Below are 17,667 nucleotides of genomic sequence, written 5' to 3'. Positions count from 1 at the left end.
GTGGTCTTTGAAGAAGCATACCATGTCCCATCCTTTGACCTCTGCCAACACTGCTGTTCCTCAGTCTCAAAACTGGCACTCTTTCATGAGATCAGATGCTGCAGGTGTTTCTCTTGGTTTGTACTGAGGTTTGAACCAGCTGGACCTTGCCAGATTGATGTTTTGTTATCTGGTCCCATGGACTATAGCTGTTCAATGCTACACACAAGCAAGCACATATACCTTTTTACTACTGACCATGGTGAAAACCAGCAGGGCACAGTCTCAGTTTGTGATAAGAGAGCAGAAACAGGAAGAGAATGCCCAGGAAGTATGGCTGTTGCCATCAGTGGGAGGATGCACTCATCTTTACAAGCTGAAATGTTCAGTGATCTTTGTGAATCTCGACAAATCTACCTTGCTCTGAGGCAAAGGAATTTCCTGTTTCTGGCAGGACAAGGATCTGACTTCAGGTCTGAGTGTCTCTTTGCACTTCCTAAGTGACTTTTACTAACCCCCTGAAACCTCCTTTGAAAGAAGGGCATCATCTCTGCCATGAGGAAGCTCAAGGAGAATTATCCTGCAGTCAAGGCACCTGAACAGAAAAATCTGCTTCCTCTTTTCTGTTCATTTACACATTTCTTGGTTCTTTCTGACATCTTCCACAAGGTCAAGTAAATCAAATAATCACCTTGCGCTTCAGTTAAACCTGATGTTGTAAGCATCACAATGAAAATGCTGGTGTCCATGACACTAATGCCATTACTGCTGATATTCTCAGTCAACATTCAGCTAAAGACCAGCTCATAAATTGCCTACTTCAATGAGCAAACCCAGTTTTAAGCATCCAGGCTCTCCAGACATCTTTTATGAATCAGTTAGCAGGAGGCAACCCAGCAATGCGTCTCTCAGCAGATAATCTGGTCCTCAGAACTCGCAAATCAGTCCAGAGTTCCCATGTTTCATGCTGCCAGCAAATACCTGGACTTGTGCTAATCAAATCTCCTGCCTTTCTTTCAGCTTTGAACTGGGCACTTGTAGGGGAAGTTCCCTGCGGAGCACTGAGAGTCAGATCTCAACTGTGACTTAAGGTAAATTTCCTGTGACACTGCTATGTACGTCACTTATTAAGTTTAGCTAGCAATAGCAAAAGAAGTTGCAACACACTGTTCACACAAACGCCAGAGGGACAGGAAGTGTCCAGCACATTTTTCCACAGGTTCTTTGTGGCACCCTGCCATGAACGCCTGCTATGTTTTGTGTGAATGGTATGAAAATATTGACGTTTTTCCTACAGGACCTCCATCTTGCTCCTACATATCTGGAAGTAGAGAGGGGCTTTGTGATGAAGGAAGCCTCTGTTGCAGTCAGGGATCAATCATTTGTACTCTTGGACACACACAAGCATGCAGCCATGTATGTATGGGTAAATATGGGTATCTACATCTAATTATGTAGTTGCACACCTTTTTTTGTTACAGAGGTCAGATGTCCTACAGTACCTGTGAATGAGGAAATAAAGACACAGACCTTAAAGGAAATGTGAATACGTGCAAATCCTTGGGCAAGGTCCAGCTGTGCACACTGCACATGAACCCTTTCCAGCTTTTCACCATTGCAATCTCCACCCAGTGCAACCTCTGAAGAGTCCTTGGAGATCTTACTTTTTTAGTCATACCTGAACCATATTTAGCTCCCTGGCTTCATTGTGGGGGTGATATTCTTTTGGTGAAGCTAATTTTTAGTCTCCTTCTCCCTCCAAAAACCTGCTGGGTAACTATACTGTTTTGCTGCACATGAATAGATCTGTCCACCTATCATAGCTAATAACTTGTAAGTCTGATTTTAATCAAACTCGGCAGTTGGAAGAGATCATAAACATCCCAAATACTTGCTGAAACGAGCCATCAGGGTGCAACAGAGTATAAGTTTGTTGGTAATGTAGCACGACATTTGTATGAGCAGGAAGAGAGTGGTTGTAAACCCTTCTTCTCTTGGAAGAAAAGCAAAGTTCTTGAGGAGCATGGCAGAACCCCGGGAAGGATGTGAATATGTGCCAAACAGGGGTTTATCAATCCTGCAGCTCAAGGAAGGATTTGTTTCAGTGTGATTTGGCTTTCCAGGTCCACGCTGAGGTCAGTTTCAGCCAACTGCTGCCATGGGGCAACCACTTCCCCCTGAAGAGCAGCATGTGGTCACTACCAGCACTGCAGGGGTGTATCCACATGGAAATGCCCTGTCCCACAGCAAAACATGGTTGCTGGGACAACAGAGGTGCAGGAGATGTTCTGAGTATGTCTTCGCCAAGCGTCACAAGTGCTTTTCTGGCCAGGGAGGGTACAAAGAAGCACAGCCCTGCCAACAACTCTCCTACCATGAGTGATGCTGGCTTCTCTAGGAAAAGTCGCAGTTTGTGTTTGTTACCCCACTCTTCAGTGTGGTTGCGGTAGCCCTGAACATCCCTGGGGATAGCAGCAGCTCTGCACATGTGTCCAGCCTGGGACTGCACTGGGGTGAAGCCCACAGCCTTGGGCTGCTCACAGGAGCAAAGAACATGCACTGCACATCCCCACAACCTGAAAGCAGTGCCTGGGATGAGCACAGAGTGTACAGGAAGCAGGGAAGATGAGAGGCAGGAAGGCAAGGTGGGGAGTGGGTGAAGAGGGCTAGTGGGCAGTGGTAGGGGAGCCGTGGGGCTGTGCACCCTGTCCAGTGTGGGGTGCCTGCGTTCACAAGTGTCCACTACTGGTCCCTGCACCCGCAGTGATGGTGACGGACCCTGAGTGTGCGTGGCGGTGACGGACCTTATGTATGCACACACACCCTGGGCTCCAGCCTGTGTGTGGTGCTGTGCAGCTATGCTCTAGAGTAAATTCAGTGCGGCTGAATTGGAAATGCTGCTTCCAGGTGTGCCAGCAGGACAGATGCTTCTTCCTGGAATGGGATGGGGGGAGCCCTCTTGAGTTCACTGCTTCCTTCAAGGCATGCAAACCCCCAGGGATATCCCTGGTGTCTGAAACCCCCTGCTCTGTCTCTTCCACACTCTGGGCCATGAAAAGCAGATGGATGGGTGAGCATCACTGGGGCATAGTGCCACCCCATGCAGCCACATTCCTCTGGTGTTTTCCAGTGTTGCAGGGGCTGTGGTGTGGAGCAGTGCACTTCCACAGGGCAGGAGACAGAGGCAATGACATGGCCCCATGCCGCCTGCAGGTCACCCTGCCACATGTCCCAGCATGGCCCCTTGCTCTCAGGATCTGGCTCTGTGAGGCCACCGCTTGCCTGTGTGGCATGCAGAGCTCTTCTGCCAAGGTGCTGAAGAGTCAAATAAGAGACAGAAAGTCTGCAGAAAGAAGTCTCACGAGAGACCAGACAACAAACTTCATCTACAATATGCACTGCTCATTATGTGAAATAAAGGCTTGAAACTGGCCAAGTTTGGAGGAGTGCAAGACTCACACCTGACATTGTCTTACAGACCTGGAAGCCTTTTTGCACAACTCCTCTTTAATTTCTCCTGACAGCAGTGAGTTGGTTTTGTGGAGTGGTTTTGCGCAGTGCAGCAACTTGGGAAGGGTGCCAAGCAGCTCTGAAGTGACATAGCCCAGCATCTGCTAACCTGCTTGCTGCAGACAGAGGGTGCCCCATACTTGTGACAGGAAAGGTGTATGATCCTAGACCTCCTTACCAGCCCCACAGGGCTGACTCCCCCTTTCCTTTCAGTTGTAGCCAATCTTCTGACTAATGCATGTGTGCATCTTTTTAAGTGGGTGTCCTAAGCTGTGTCTCAGGTCCCATTTTGTGTGCTCACCTTGGCAGGGAAGTAATTCTTATAACATAGAGGCCAAATCATGTGTTACAGCAGTTTAAACTTAAACCCACTAGAAGTGTGCTCAGACTTTGTGCTTGTCATTATTAGCTGTGCATTTCTTCCTTATGCACTGCTTTGCCTCCTGGAACAGACAACAGCAAGAATGTCCAGAGGTGCCAGGACCTGGCTGGGTCTTTGGACAGTGTATTTTCCAGAGCAGAATCTGGGATGAAGGTTACAGACAAAGGTGTGTTTAGGTGCTGCTGTTTAACTCTGTGTCTGACAGGTTCACAGAGGAGAAACTCTGCATTAGCACTGGCCACACAAAACTAAGCTGTTGGCAAGCCTTCTGGTTCTGCTCTGATCAGCCAGTATAGCCATAATGTGAAAGTAAAAGATAAAGCAAAGGTGTGAGTTGAGGCTATTTCTATCTCAACACAAATGAGATGTTTCAGAGAGGACTTTGCTTTGCAAACTGCAAAATTCACTCTGCAACTTTTAAGAGGAACAGAAACCAGAAACTGGAGGAATGTGCTGGAAGAAACAGGATGGGTTTCAGTGTTCAATGGTATCTATCATGGCTCACTCCTGGTGTTAATTTGTACACATCCAAGCAGTTAATAGGTCATTTGGGAAAAATGATACTTCATAGTAGGTGGGCTCTGAACTCAAAAGCAGCCAACAATTTCAAGGGCGCACAGTTCTGCTTTTAGCATCTATGTGTAAGATCTGCTTCTTCCTTCTTTAGCAATTCAGCTACAGGCAGAGCATTTATCAGTGTGTGTGCCTGCAGTCACTGTATGAACAGTGTATTGGAGAGCATTTTGTTCCTCCACTTTTCTTCAGAAGGATGCTGCACCCCCGGATGAGTAGAAGAAACTGGAGACAAGTGTGAATGTTACCAACAGCAACGTGGAAAATTGGGTGACCCTGCTGCCAACGATCCATGCAAATGCAGTGTTACAGAATAACATCCCCCCGGTGCATGGAGGAACAAAAATACTTCCCTGATTCTCTTACACTGCACCTCTCTTTACATCGGTTCATCCCAGTGTAGCTGTGGGGGCTTTAGCAACTGGCAGACTGGGAAGACCAGGCCTTTCCTGAAGAAGCCAAGGGACCTCCTCCACAAATATTTGTCAAGAGCAGCTGTCATTCTGAAGAGCAGAGCTAGCATATGTGCTACCTGTTTTCCTCCAGTGTGGTGCTAAATGCAGGCTGATGACAGCATTCAGTCCTACACAAGATGGAATTAGGAACACTGTTCTCAGAAGGTATAAAAAGACTAAGGATGAACAAACCAATATAGGTTTGTTCACCTAGAAACAAACTCCAGGGATAAAGAGGCTCCAGAATATGACCTTTTCTTTTTTTTTTTTTTAAGTCACAGGGAGTGCAACTTCTAATATAAACAAGAGTGATCACTGGCATGTCTGGGACAGAGATACACCTGCTCCTGCTGCCAGCATCCAGGTAAACTGTTGTCTGCTCAGAGTAAGAGGGCGCAGTATGCAGCAGTCCCAGCCCACCTAGCTGAGAGTTCTGCCCACCCAGCCTAGACAACACAGCTTCATCCCCCTCCCTTATGCCAGCATGGTGGCTTAGTTTACCCATGCTGAGCATTCACTAGAGAAAATGTAAATCCATGGTTTTCTGCTGTATTATCTGCTGCACTGATGGTTTAAACACCCATCCCTTATGTGGGAGCACATGGAAAAAAGGTCAGCACTGTTCTTAAGCTGCCAAGGAGCTGTAGGGCATTTGCATACCACAGATGCACTCAGAGCATGTCTTGTAGTCCAGAGGTCCAAACAGGCAGAGGCAAACATCCAAAGGAGAGGAGACACAGGTATCCATGGACTGGGGCAAGCTGCAGCAGCTGCTGCCCAGCTGCAGTTAAAGCAGGGGACAAAGGTGTGCAATGGATGAACCCCTAGCCTGCTGCACCTCTGAGGTCCGGCGCACAGCCTGGCTTGGCGGGAAGCTCTAGTCTTGTCCAGACCGATGCCACCTTGGTCCTGACTGACCCTGTGCTGGTGGGGAGGTCAGCAGGCAGGAGGACTCGCACGTGGACTCACCCTGTCTTGCACTCTCGCAGCATGCAGTGGTGTCACCAGGATATTTCTGAATCATCAATGAAATAGTGAGCGTTACTCACTGCCTGCCACGTGGGAGTATTTACCCACAGCAATAAAGAGGAAGCAGACAGCCAAATGTGCGGTGTGAACCCAGATATTCTGGCGAAACTTATGGGAAGTGGCGATAGCTGCTCCCTGCCCTGGTTACACAGGGTAACAATCTCATGTGTGATGGGGTGTTCCCCTCTATAGCCAAAGGAAAACCTTTGGTCACCTGCATCTCTGTGGGGGCTTTTGTTCCATCCAAAGGAACAAATCAGTCCTTTTCCCTTCTACTTGTGAATACACCTCAGGGTGAGCAGAGGCAGAACAGAGACTCTCATCATCTCTGTAAAAGAAAAATCTGGAGCAGGGAGAGAGCTAATGATGGAAATGAGTGTGGTACTTACCCTCCTCTTTTTTACTTGCTCGTTTGTGCAGCAGGCGGGCAGACTGTGGACTCGGAGCTTGGCAGTGCTTTGCTCTGAGTTACCTGGGTGCTTGGGGCGCTTTGCTGCTATGCGAAAGCCCTGGGAGGAGCAGCAGAAGAGGAGTTAAAACACTGGTGCAAGTGCAGGAAGCTGTAAGGCTGAGAACAGCCATAAAATCCAGGAAAGGCAGCTGAGAACAGCAACTGGCAGGTGCTGGGAGGAGCGGTGACAAATCCAAGGCCACAAGTCAGATGAGGCCACCTGGCAGACATGGAGAAAGAGTAATGTGATGTAATCCAGCTTGACCTGCTGCCACAAGTGCCCAGGCAGATGGAGAGCCTGCACACAGCACCGTGGTTACCAGGAGGCATAGCCATGGTAAAGGTCCACGCTGCAACAAGCAATCCCGGGCAGGCAGCGCAGACACAGGATGCCAGTCAGCTTGTGAGTACAACTGCAGTCAGGGGCTACACCGTGAGGCAACAAGTGAGATGGTTTGGGTTGGAAGGGACCTTAAAGCTCATCCAGTTCCAACCCCCTGCCATGGGCAGGGACACTTCCCACTAGACCAGGTTGCTCCAAGCCCCATCCAACCCGGCCTTGAACACTGCCAGGGATGGGGCAGCCACAGCTTCTCTGAGCAACCTGTGCCAGGGCCTCAGCACCCTCACAGTAAAGAGCTTCTTCCTTATATCTAACCTGAGCTTCCCCTGTGTAAGTCTGAACCCATTACCCATTGTCCTATCACTACAGCCCCTGCCGAAGGGAATGAGAAGTAGCTCCCCCGTGTGTTCCTGTAGCACTGGAAGCCTCGGACACACCAGGGACAGCAGAAAGGTAGCCCACTTCATGACACCTGCAACACACAGCAGGAAAGCCCAGACTCAAATGTGTGACTGTCTCAGACATAGCTGGAGCTGTGGGGCCAGTGTGAGGGCAAACAGCCATCAGAAACCCTCCAGTTCCACCCAAGGAAGAATTTCCCCACCTCTTCTATGAGGGGGACAGCAGGCAGGACCTTCAGCAGGGTCTGAAAGCCTGTGCTTGACCGAAAAAGCAGAAAAAGACAAAAGCAGCTTGCAAGAGGTGTTTTTGTCGTCTCTTAGTGTTTGAATGCCACTGAAAAACCACATGGGGGAAGATCAAGCGGTGTGTCAGCCAACAGGTTTTCCACAGCACCACATAACCTTCTGCCTCTGGTACAGACCCAAAGAGCCAGGCCATGCCTGGGACCTGTGACACAGCATGGTTCTCTGCAGTGGTGGCACTGGAGGCCATCAGTTTTTGTGTAGGTTTTTTGGTAATAAAAGCATTGAAGAGTATTGTAAAGGCCCATGATAGCCCTCAACCAGGGCTGTGCTCCCAGCCTGAGTGTTGGTGTGGGAGCAGTTTGCAGGACGTGGCCCCATGGTGTCCATGTAGTTGAGTGCTGGCTGTGACCACATTTGAAAGGTAGGTGCCATGTGTGCTGGAGATGAGAGCTCCTGTGTCCCCAGGACCCAACACACTGTTGGTGGGCTCCTCCAAACCTTGGTTTGGTGGACCCGCTAAACCTTGTGCGTGGAAGGGCTTGGACAGGCCACCTGCACCCCTGCACATAGGCCACCAATGATGGAGATCTCCCACCTCCCTGCTGGTCTGGGTTGCTGCTTGATCTCCACTGTAGGGATTATTTCCTAACTTGTGACCCACACATCTCAGGGCTGCAGTTTGAGCTTGTTGTATTTTATTCTGTTATCTGGCACTATCAAGAGGCTGTATCAGCTCCCACCACGGCCTCTCTAGTACCGGAGTAAACAAGACCAAGACGCCTCCATGTGCCTTGGGAACAGCTGCTACTGCTGCTGTCAGGGTACTATCAGATCCCACCTTGGACTCTCTAGTACTAGACTAAACAAGAACAGCAGGCCCTCATTAGCTTCAGGAACAACGGCTACTGCTACTATCAGTCTACTATCAGATCCCACTTTGGCCTTCCTAGTACTAGATTAAAAAAGAACAACAGGCCCCCATGTGCCTCAGGAATAACCGCTAATGCAATTAAGTGTTTACTTTAGTTGAGGGATTTCCAAAGTGGAATAATAATAACAGCCAAAGGTTACTGAGCTGTGTAAACTCTGTGAAGAGGGAATATAAAACATGTGCACAGCTGCCTTGGCAGAGCAGAGGAATGGTTCTGGAAGGGGAACCCTGAATCAGTCACCTTCCTCCTTCCCAGAACCTGCTCACAGCCCTGCTGAGCTGGTGGAAAGACCTCCCAATGGCAAGGATGAAAGCAGTTTTCTGTAGTGCCCATACCCCTCTGATGAGGAGGGATGCTCACCAGGCTGTTTCCTTGTCTCAGACATTTAAGGCTAGCATGTACCTTCCTAAGCCTCAGGTAGACTTTTGGGAAGAAATGTCTTGAGCACAGTCATGGTCAGCTCCTCAGCAAGTGCACATGTGCTTGCTGTGGGTGTCTGGAGCTCTCCCAGGCCGATGGTGACTTCTGTAGGACACCTACCCCCTTCCTGCCCCTTGCCCACACAGCACCTGCTGCCTGCTCCCAGAGTGAAGGAGACCCTCTGTCACTTCCGACCCCAACAAGTCTGTCCCAAAGGAGTTTTTAGTCAATGCTGGTCTTTAGCTACAACACTGACTTTCCACACAGTGGTCTTTGTTTCCATCCTTTACCCTTTACTGCTGATTCACCAGAGGAAGGTGGGGATGGATGTGGTAAATTGAGATCTTCAGAAAGGGGTGATGAAGATGCTTACATGGAAAGAATGACATTGAGCATCCAGCCTTGCAGGCAAAGTGGCTGGGATCTTCTGGGTTGGTGATGCTTGCGTAAAAGTTCTTCAGTGAACAGTTGGCTTTTCTTGCCATGGAGGATCCTCTCCACACTCTCTGCCCCTCCCTCTGAGTATTGAAGCTGGTTTTCTATTCACACAGACCCCTCCCATCACACTGAATCTTATGATACTATTGCTTTGTCAGTTTCAGCTGCAATCATTTACGTGACCAAGCTGGTGAGCAGAGCAAAGTATCAAACTGCCCACGAGGATGGGTAGAGGAGCAAAGGCAGTGGCTGCAGCTGCAGCTCCCTGCTCCCACTCCTGAATTTCACTCCCTAAAGCCCCTCCCCACCCCCAGCCATTCCCATCCCACCCTCTTATGGGGTGTGCTTGCTGCAGCATGACAGCAGGTCTCCTGCCTGTGTATTTGAGATCCCACTCCTGCGGTTCTGCCCCTGTGCGTCAGGGAGCTGAGCATCTGCTTGCCTGTGTCTCATAATGCTCAAGCCACAGCATAGCCATCCAAATGTGCCTGAATTTCCTCTTTTCCATGGGAAGTCTCCCAGCCCAACTGGGCATACCTGATATGTATGAAGAACAGCAGCTGCCAAGCTGGAGAGATGGTTTGGGTGAGATACACCCAGGGGTGAGCTGACTGTGGGGAGTGGAGAAGAGCAGCATCACCCACCCCAGACAACAGTGCAAGGCCTTGTAAAGCAGCCTCCAGTGCCTGAGGCTGGCAAGTGGCACTGGCGGGGATTATCAGTGTTGTGAGAACACCCAAGTGATCCCTCTGGGCGCACAGAGCAGCTGCTCCCAGTGCAGATCAAAGTGCTGCTTTTCCCAGCACTGCTGAGATAAGCCGATGCCCTTCCTATAAAGGCAGCCATGCTCAGAGTGAGGTGCATGAGTGCATGCGTCCACACCAGCCATGCCCACGCAACAGCTGCCGGTGGTGTTGGTGGTGGCAGCGGCACTGGTTGCTTTCATCACTGCCAGTGGTAAGCCCGCTCTGCTGCTGGCACATGGCTCTGTGGTGGAGGATTGGGAGCAATGGATGGACCAGAAATGGGTGGGAGGGCAGAAAGAACCAGGATCTCTGGTTTGGAGCAGAGGTGGGGAGGGCAAGCACACATAGGGGCAGCAGGGTGGGGAGGAAGGATTGGGGCAAACAGACTGTGCCAGTTCCTCAACTGCATTGCCCTCGGGAGAGTGGTGGGACAGGGGACAGCCCACAATGCAGGCAGGAACCAGGATATGTGGGGACAGCACATACACTGTGCTGGCAGCTACTGTTCTTCCTGCTTCCATGAAAAGCTGCAAGTCTTTGCAAGAACACTGTGTGCTCAGCATATTCATGTGGGAGGCAGCTATTTGTAGACTCTGGAAAATCAATGCTACCTAGGTGCTCATAACGGTGGTCCCGCAGCAGCCTGTGTATAAGCCCTCTTGCTCCCAGGATATTCATTCACTGCACAGGTGGGCTGTGAACTGTTGCTACTGCTCTTCCGGACTGCAGAAGAAGAACCCACAGAATGCAGCTCTCTCTGGAATGGCTGTTGTCTGGCTGTACAGAGTCACCCAGCCTCAGCCCTCTGAAGACACCCCTTGCACTGCACTCCACGGATTCACATTTCCTGGAATGTGCTGGAGGCACTGTGGAGCTCCTGGTCCAGACACTGGGAGAGAAGGCTGTCAGTAGAGGGATTAGGGAGCAGGAACAGGCATTGCCAGCTTTGTCCCAGCCAGCTCAGCTGTGGATGGAGGCTGTGCACTGTGCTGTTGGGAGGGTGGCATGCAGGAAACTGGTCTCCCACTCACGAAACCCACACAGCTGATCTGGATCCTGAGTGGGTCCTGTACAACCCTGCCTTTCCTTTGGTCTGGATGTGACCCCTGTTGATGTCTCATGCTCCTGCCACCAGTCACTGGTTTGCCATGTTCATGTGTCTCTTCTCTGTTTCAGGGGCAGAGGTGAACAAAGGGAATGGCCTGAGAAAGGTAAGAGATTAGATTCAGTGCCTAGCATGCCTGGGAGAAAAGCTGTTCCCAGCAACCATCCTCAGCCTCATGTGTGCTGGTGCTCCAGCATCAAGCCCACATCAGAGGACAAGTTATGAGTCCCACTGAGAGACGTGGTGGCCCCTGCCCTCTGCTTTCCTGCTCTGTGTGCTCTGCCCAGAGCAGGGGGAGCCAGGTCACTGGTGGGACTTGCTCCTTCCCAGGTGCTGTGGGAGGAAGAAGTGGGTGCTTCTGGTACTGAAATGGGTGCTGTGGATTCTCCTTTTCAGCCGGTGTGTAGAGAGATGGTGGAGCTGCAGGCCTGCCCCCTCCTGCACTTGCCTGTCTGTGGGACTGATGGGAACACCTATGCCAATGAATGCCAGCTCTGTGTGCAGCAAATGTAAGCTCATGCCCTTGGCAGAGACCTCCAGGTGCCTAATTTTGGCCGTCTGAAACTGGGTGCTTGTGAAATACTGTTACTCAAGCTCCCCTGTGCCTGGGAGCTTCACCGTCCTGCGCTGGTAGTGCCTGAAAAAAGGTGCAGGCATGTCCCCAGCCCTTGCCTGAAGGTTCCTGCCCCATTCTTAGCACGATGTTCAGTAGCTACAGCTCAGCTGCAGGCTGGGGGATTTAGGTTATTGTGTTGGCAGGGGACTAATCCCACAGAAAAGCTGACTATTCATCCATTGGATCAGCTTGCTAAGTCAGACCATCTGTGGCTGCATGATCAGCAGATGAAAAAGGTGAGGTCAGGAGCCCATGGCCAGAAGGCCTCCGACATGGGTGCTGGCAAGCTGGCAACAAACCAGACACTGTCAAGGATGGGAGAAAGTCCCACCGTTCGTGCTGCCTGCAATCAGAGAAGGCAGAGCTGAACTTGGGCAGAAAGTTGACTAAGTATCTAGCCTGGAGAGTCAAATAGCACCACTAAGTCCTTCAAAGGGACTTTTGCGAATGCAGATGTCCGATTATGTGCCTCATGCCTGTTTTGGCATAACTTCAAACAAAAGGTACCACCATAAACTTTAGGACTAGGGCAGCAGGGACCCTAAGAGAAGCACAAATTATTTTGGGGCACTGATTTTATCCAGACTGGGGAGTGACTGAGCAGGAGATCTCACTAGAAAGGGACAGAGGGTGAAAATGAGGTTGAGCACAGGTCAGGAGTGCACTTGCACAGCAGATAACACAAACTGTGTGCTAGGCTGTAGGAGGACAGGGATGCCCAGCTTGTCAAGGAAAGCTGCAGGGAGGTACAGGGTAGCTGTGTCCAGCTAGTCTGGGGCATGGGAGGCTTGGGGGATCTAGCCGCAGCCTATGGTTGCAAATGGGATGGTGCCACACTCTTCTTGGTGGTAGTGAGTGATGCAAAACAGGGCAGCAACCACAAGCATCACTCACAGAGGAGGAGACACTGTGGGCCAGGATGGCATGCAGCCACAGCAGCTTTCTAGACAGGAAAGTAAGCCAATTTTATACCAGTCAGCTCTGTTCCATGGGCTGGACAGGAGCCAAAGTATGATGTGGTGAGTATTTTTTGAGCACTTATGCTTTTTTTCCTCTGTTATTCTAGGAGAACCAGGCAAGACATCTGGATTTTGAAAGATGGGGACTGTCAAGACATCTGAGCTTTCCTGAGCCCAGAAACAGGTGATTAATTGATCCTGTATGCTCTGTACTGATTGCGCGTTAAAGTTAGCAAAGGTTAATAATAAAATGATGGGCACAGTCTTATTTCAACAGAAATTCTTTTATGCAAGGCTGAGGGAAAACAGCATAAGGTGGTTCCTACGAAGGGCTACTAAAAGCGTACAGTCAAAACGTTCATTTCAAATCCATTGTAAAGTGATGCTCTGCACTGTATTATCTCTTGCACATTCCTGTGGCAAAGGCCCTGTGGGAGTAGCAAGAAGCACACAGATTCCAGTGAAGAAGGTGCAGATGTTTTTTTCTGTAGGATGGCCATTTAGCAAAAGGGAAGTTTCTCCAGCGTGTGAGAAAACATCTCCCTGGCTCCCTAGCAAACACCACAGCTTCCAGAGCTGATGTAAGTTGAAAATAATAACATCTGCACTGAGAAGTGCAGATTTTATTCAGCTTCTTACCAAAGAGCCTTTCACGACAGCAGTGTGGAAAGAGCCCAAGGGGAGACCCTGCACACAAGGGACCCCTGATTCTTGCTCCATCAAGGATTCCTGATTCCTGAAAGTAGCCACCAAACTTCACTATTACCCAGAACTACTCTCTGGGAATTTCAGGTCTAGGTTGCTCCTGGTGTCAGGGCCATCTCTGGGACTGGCACAGTCCAACCAAGGTAACAGTTTAAGTGTGTATTGGCAGTCCTTGGGGCTTCCTCTGCTCTTTTGTCTCCCAGATGGGACACAACTGACCTTTCATGAGATAGCTGTAACAAGACTGTACAACTTGGGTATGCAAGGGGATCCCTTTCCTTGCAGTGGCAGATATCAGCAGGCGCTAGCTAATCCAGGACTTGCCTGCTGAATTCATTTCAGTTCTGCACCAAATGTTGTGTTTCTCCAGAATGACTGGTTGATATTTCTGATCAGCCTTTAAAAGAACTTCAGTGTGAGCTGAAATCCTTCCAGGACACGTCTGTGCTCACCCATAGGGAATCACGTTGCTCTGACTTAGTGCTATACTCATACAACTCACTTGCAGGCACCTGGGTAAGAGTCCAGGGCACATGACATGGTCAAGCGAGCTCCCTGAAGTCAGTGACCACCCTAAGAGTCCAGGAGCTGTGCCAATGTCATGGCTACTGTCGTGCTTGGCCAGCTAGTCATGTAAGTCATCCCTACACACCTCCTCCAGCTCTGCACCTTCCTGGAATCATGACATGGGACATGGCAGCACCACAATGCACAGCAAAGCCATTGCTGGTAGATTTAATGCTGCAGCTGGAAATAGTACTGACAGCATATAACAGCCATGCTTGGTCTGATGAGAGATGCATCTGACATGATGTCCACTGCTTCTTCGCTATCATTGAAAGCTTTTCTCTCATTCAAACCTCTTCCCCAGGCTGGAAAGTCCTAGCTAGCTAGTTGCTCGGAGTTGTCCATAGCTTCTATCATCTCTGTTTTCCATGCCTGGACTCTTTCCACTTCTGCAGAGTAGGGGAGACAGCTTGCCCACCTACCCACAGCTACTGCTACTCTACCATCTGCTCATTTGTCCCAGGGATCTGCAAGCCCGTTTGCTCCCTTCCAGCTCTCAGGTAGCAAGGGAGGGGTGGTCTGGCTGCATGTTGTTCTCTGTATTGCCAGTCTTTCTGTGCAGACCTTCAGATGCACCATAGGGATGGATTTTGGTGGGGTTATCATCCCTAAAACACTTCCATAGTGAAGAACACAAATGCATCTTCCCCATGGGGTTTTCTGTTCCTCCTGCTGCCAGCCCAGCCACACACAGGGTGTATTAGGACAGCTCTGTCCCAGCTTTCTGGGAGGGCTGAGGGAAGATCCAGCATAACATGGTGCATAACTGGAACCCATTTTCCCCTGCACACACAGAGTGGCTGCAGCCCTTCATTCTGTATACCCGAAGAGCCCCATCTATTTATTTGCAGAGGCTAGAAAAAAACAACACAGACAATCTAGGGGTTGTTCTGGAGGGGAAAGCTGCATGCCTCCAATCACACCGTGGATTGTTTATTTAGAAACTACAGAGCTAAAGCACATACTTGTGCACCAGACGTGCAAGGTCAAAGCTTGAGCAGCCTTGGGACCCTGTTAGTATTGATGCTACACGCAGCAGATTTCGAGACACTCATCCTCCCCCAGGGACTGCTGGATTCACCTGCTTATTTCAATATGGCTCAAGAGCAAGAGGCACACCCTGGGGGGTGCTGATTTAACACCACCACAGACCTTGGGCAGAAAGCCTAACCCTGAAGCCTAGCAGATCTGTGTCTAGCAAGATCAGGCAAGACTAAGGAGGCAGCTGGTGGGCAGCAAGACGTGCACTGCACTGGTCAGTGGCAGGGGCTATAAACATAGATTTGTACTTTTGCATGCAGTTTTGCCTGTTGAATTTATCCACCTGTTTCCCATCTTTTCATGCTTCAGTCAGGGCAGGGGGAGGAAGGGATTATCTGCTTTCACAGGCACCATAGTTCATCACACAGAGATACTCACTGGTAGCCCAGCTCCCAGAGAAGTGTGCTGCAACCAGGAAAGTTGCCCCCAAACATGTTTCAATTCAGGGAGTGAAGTTCAAGCCTGAAAAATCACTTCTCTATTGTTGTCATGTGAGACAAAACTGGAGAAGTGCCCTGACATGCTGTTAGAGTAACAGCAGACCAGCTCCCCAGCTGCTCATGTTCAATGTGACAATCTTGGGTTCATGGCTGCATCCACTGACTGCAGGGAGGGATATGCAAGTCTCTGGATATTGCTTTGCAGTAGAAATGACAGATAGGGGTAAAGAGAGATACACCAAGCCTCATAAAGAACTTTGTCTTATGCATAGGCCCAAAGCCTGGCATCTGCAGTGACAGTCCCAACAGTGTTAGGAGATGGGCCTAGGGCAGAGGGTCCTGCCCTAGGTCCAGCTGTCCTTTGGACAAAGCATTCTCAGAGCTTTTGGGTAGTAAAAGCCATGTGGGGGACCAGCACAGTGAGATGTACCCAAGGTTGGGTCAGCTCTACTGACACTAAAGGGTTCTGTGACACTGGTGCTGCTCAGGGGGCTAGACACCTGGTTAAGCTCCTCCAGTTCCTCACCTGCAAAGCATCAGTGAAGGTATCCTAGGGCTACCTGAACCAAAATGTGGAGAGGAACGGAGGGAAGCAGCACCTGGCATATGTAAAGTATCCAGCTGTAATAGCTCATGCAACTGAGACTGGCAGGAAAGTTTAATCTACTTGCACAAATCCATCTCTATAGCAAAAGGGATGCAGCTTTGGCCACATGAGCTAGAGAGCTTTGCTGGAAAAGAGGAGTCTTCTGTGTTACTGGTGCTGATGGTGGACAGGGAGGTAATCTGGGCTTTAAAATGAGCCCAGTGTCACTGTTGTTGCAGGCGAGTCTCTGCCTCTCACCTCCACTTCAGAGCAGAGGCAACTTAAAACTAGGCAGCTGCATCTGTAATTTCCAGTCATCAATCACTGAAGCTTCCCCATAGGATAATAAAATCACTTTCTTTGGAAATTTGCACCTAAGAGCCTCTCTAGAGATTTCAGTTCTGAAAACATGTAAGTGCAGGCTGTGTAAGATTTTAAAGCCCATCTATTCCATTAAGCACCTCTAAAGACACTAAAGGCACACCAACTCTTTCTTTTACAAATGTTCTTTACAAATCTATTCATTTCTACCCAGCAGAAGATTGCTGGAATGGAGAAATATTGACAGTAACATCTCTGCAGTGTCATATGGCAATGTTTTGCTGAGTCAAGAGTCACTTATCGGACCCCACCAGGCTTTGGAGTGACTGAGTAGATGGAGGGTGTGAGAAGCTGAGTTAGCCACAGACTGAGCATGCAGCAAGTTCCCATGGACCACTGAAACACCCAGAGATTTCCATCCTGTCTTCTATGTTTCATATCATCTTCAAGCAGCCCAGAAAATATCAAGCTTTTTGTAAGAATGCTTCTAGATGTGAAGTTTTGCTATGGCCAGGCATATGGAATCGCAGTTCTGGTGTCCTCAACATAAGAAGGACATGGAGCTGTAGGAGCAAATCCAGAGGAGGGCCATGAGGATGATCAGGGGGCTTGAGCAGCACCCGTACAAAGACAGGCTGAGAACACTGGGGCTGCTCAGCCTGGAGAAGAGAAGGCTGTGTGGAGACCTCATAGCAGCCTTCCAGTATCTGAAGGGGGCCTACAAGGATGCCAGAGACAGACTCTTCATCAGGGACTGTAGCAATAGGACAAGAGGTAATGGGTTTAAACTTATTCAGGGGAAGTTCAGGTTAGATATAAGGAAGAAGTTCTTTACTATGAGGGTGGTGAGGCACTAGCACAGGTTGCTCAAAGAAGTGGCAAATGCTCCACCCCTGGCAGTGTTCAAAGACAGGTTGGACAGAGCCTTGGGTGACATGGTCTAGTGTGAGGCCCATGGTGGGGTTTGGAACTGGATGATCTTAAGGTCCTTTGCAAACTAAACCATTCTATGATTCTACGACTCTCTGATTTAGGTTGCAGAAGACCCATAAAATCATGAAGCCCAACTGTTAACCCAGCACTGCCAAGTTCACCACTAAACCACACATCTTTTAAATACCTCCAGGGACTATGACTCCACCACTGCCCTGGGCAGCCTGTTCCAATGCCTGACCACCTCCTCTGTGAAGAAATTGTTCCTACTGTCCAATCTAAACCTCTTCCACTGCAGCTTGAGGCTGTTACCTCTTGTCCTATTGCTTGTTACTTGGAAGAAGAGACCAACCCCACCTCACCACAGGTAGTCGTAGAGAACAGTAATGTCCCCCCTGACCCTTCTCTTCTCCAGACTGAATCCCCGCAGTTCCCTCAGCTGTTCCTCATCAGACTTGTGCTCCAGACCCTGCACCAGCTTTGTTGCCC

At 49.7% G+C, this 17,667-nt stretch overlaps 1 protein-coding gene across 1 annotated transcript; it reads left to right on the top strand.

The window, feature by feature from the left end:
• The first annotated feature begins 9,998 nt into the window (after positions 1 to 9,998).
• Positions 9,999 to 12,853, top strand: SPINK4 (serine peptidase inhibitor Kazal type 4). Its single transcript, XM_061468654.1, has 4 exons — positions 9,999 to 10,116; positions 11,082 to 11,116; positions 11,407 to 11,519; positions 12,693 to 12,853. Exons 1-4 carry the CDS (start codon positions 10,047 to 10,049, stop codon positions 12,745 to 12,747), a joined length of 273 nt encoding a protein of 90 aa, XP_061324638.1. The 5' UTR covers positions 9,999 to 10,046; the 3' UTR covers positions 12,748 to 12,853.
• The last annotated feature ends 4,814 nt before the right edge of the window (positions 12,854 to 17,667 follow it).

Source organism: Pezoporus flaviventris, unplaced genomic scaffold (assembly GCF_033815535.1).
Source record: "Pezoporus flaviventris isolate CSIRO_AGI_PZ_B2104156 unplaced genomic scaffold, CSIRO_AGI_Pfla_v1 ptg000050l, whole genome shotgun sequence".
Lineage (NCBI taxonomy): Eukaryota > Metazoa > Chordata > Aves > Psittaciformes > Psittacidae > Pezoporus > Pezoporus flaviventris.
This window is presented reverse-complemented; position numbering and strand designations above follow the sequence as displayed.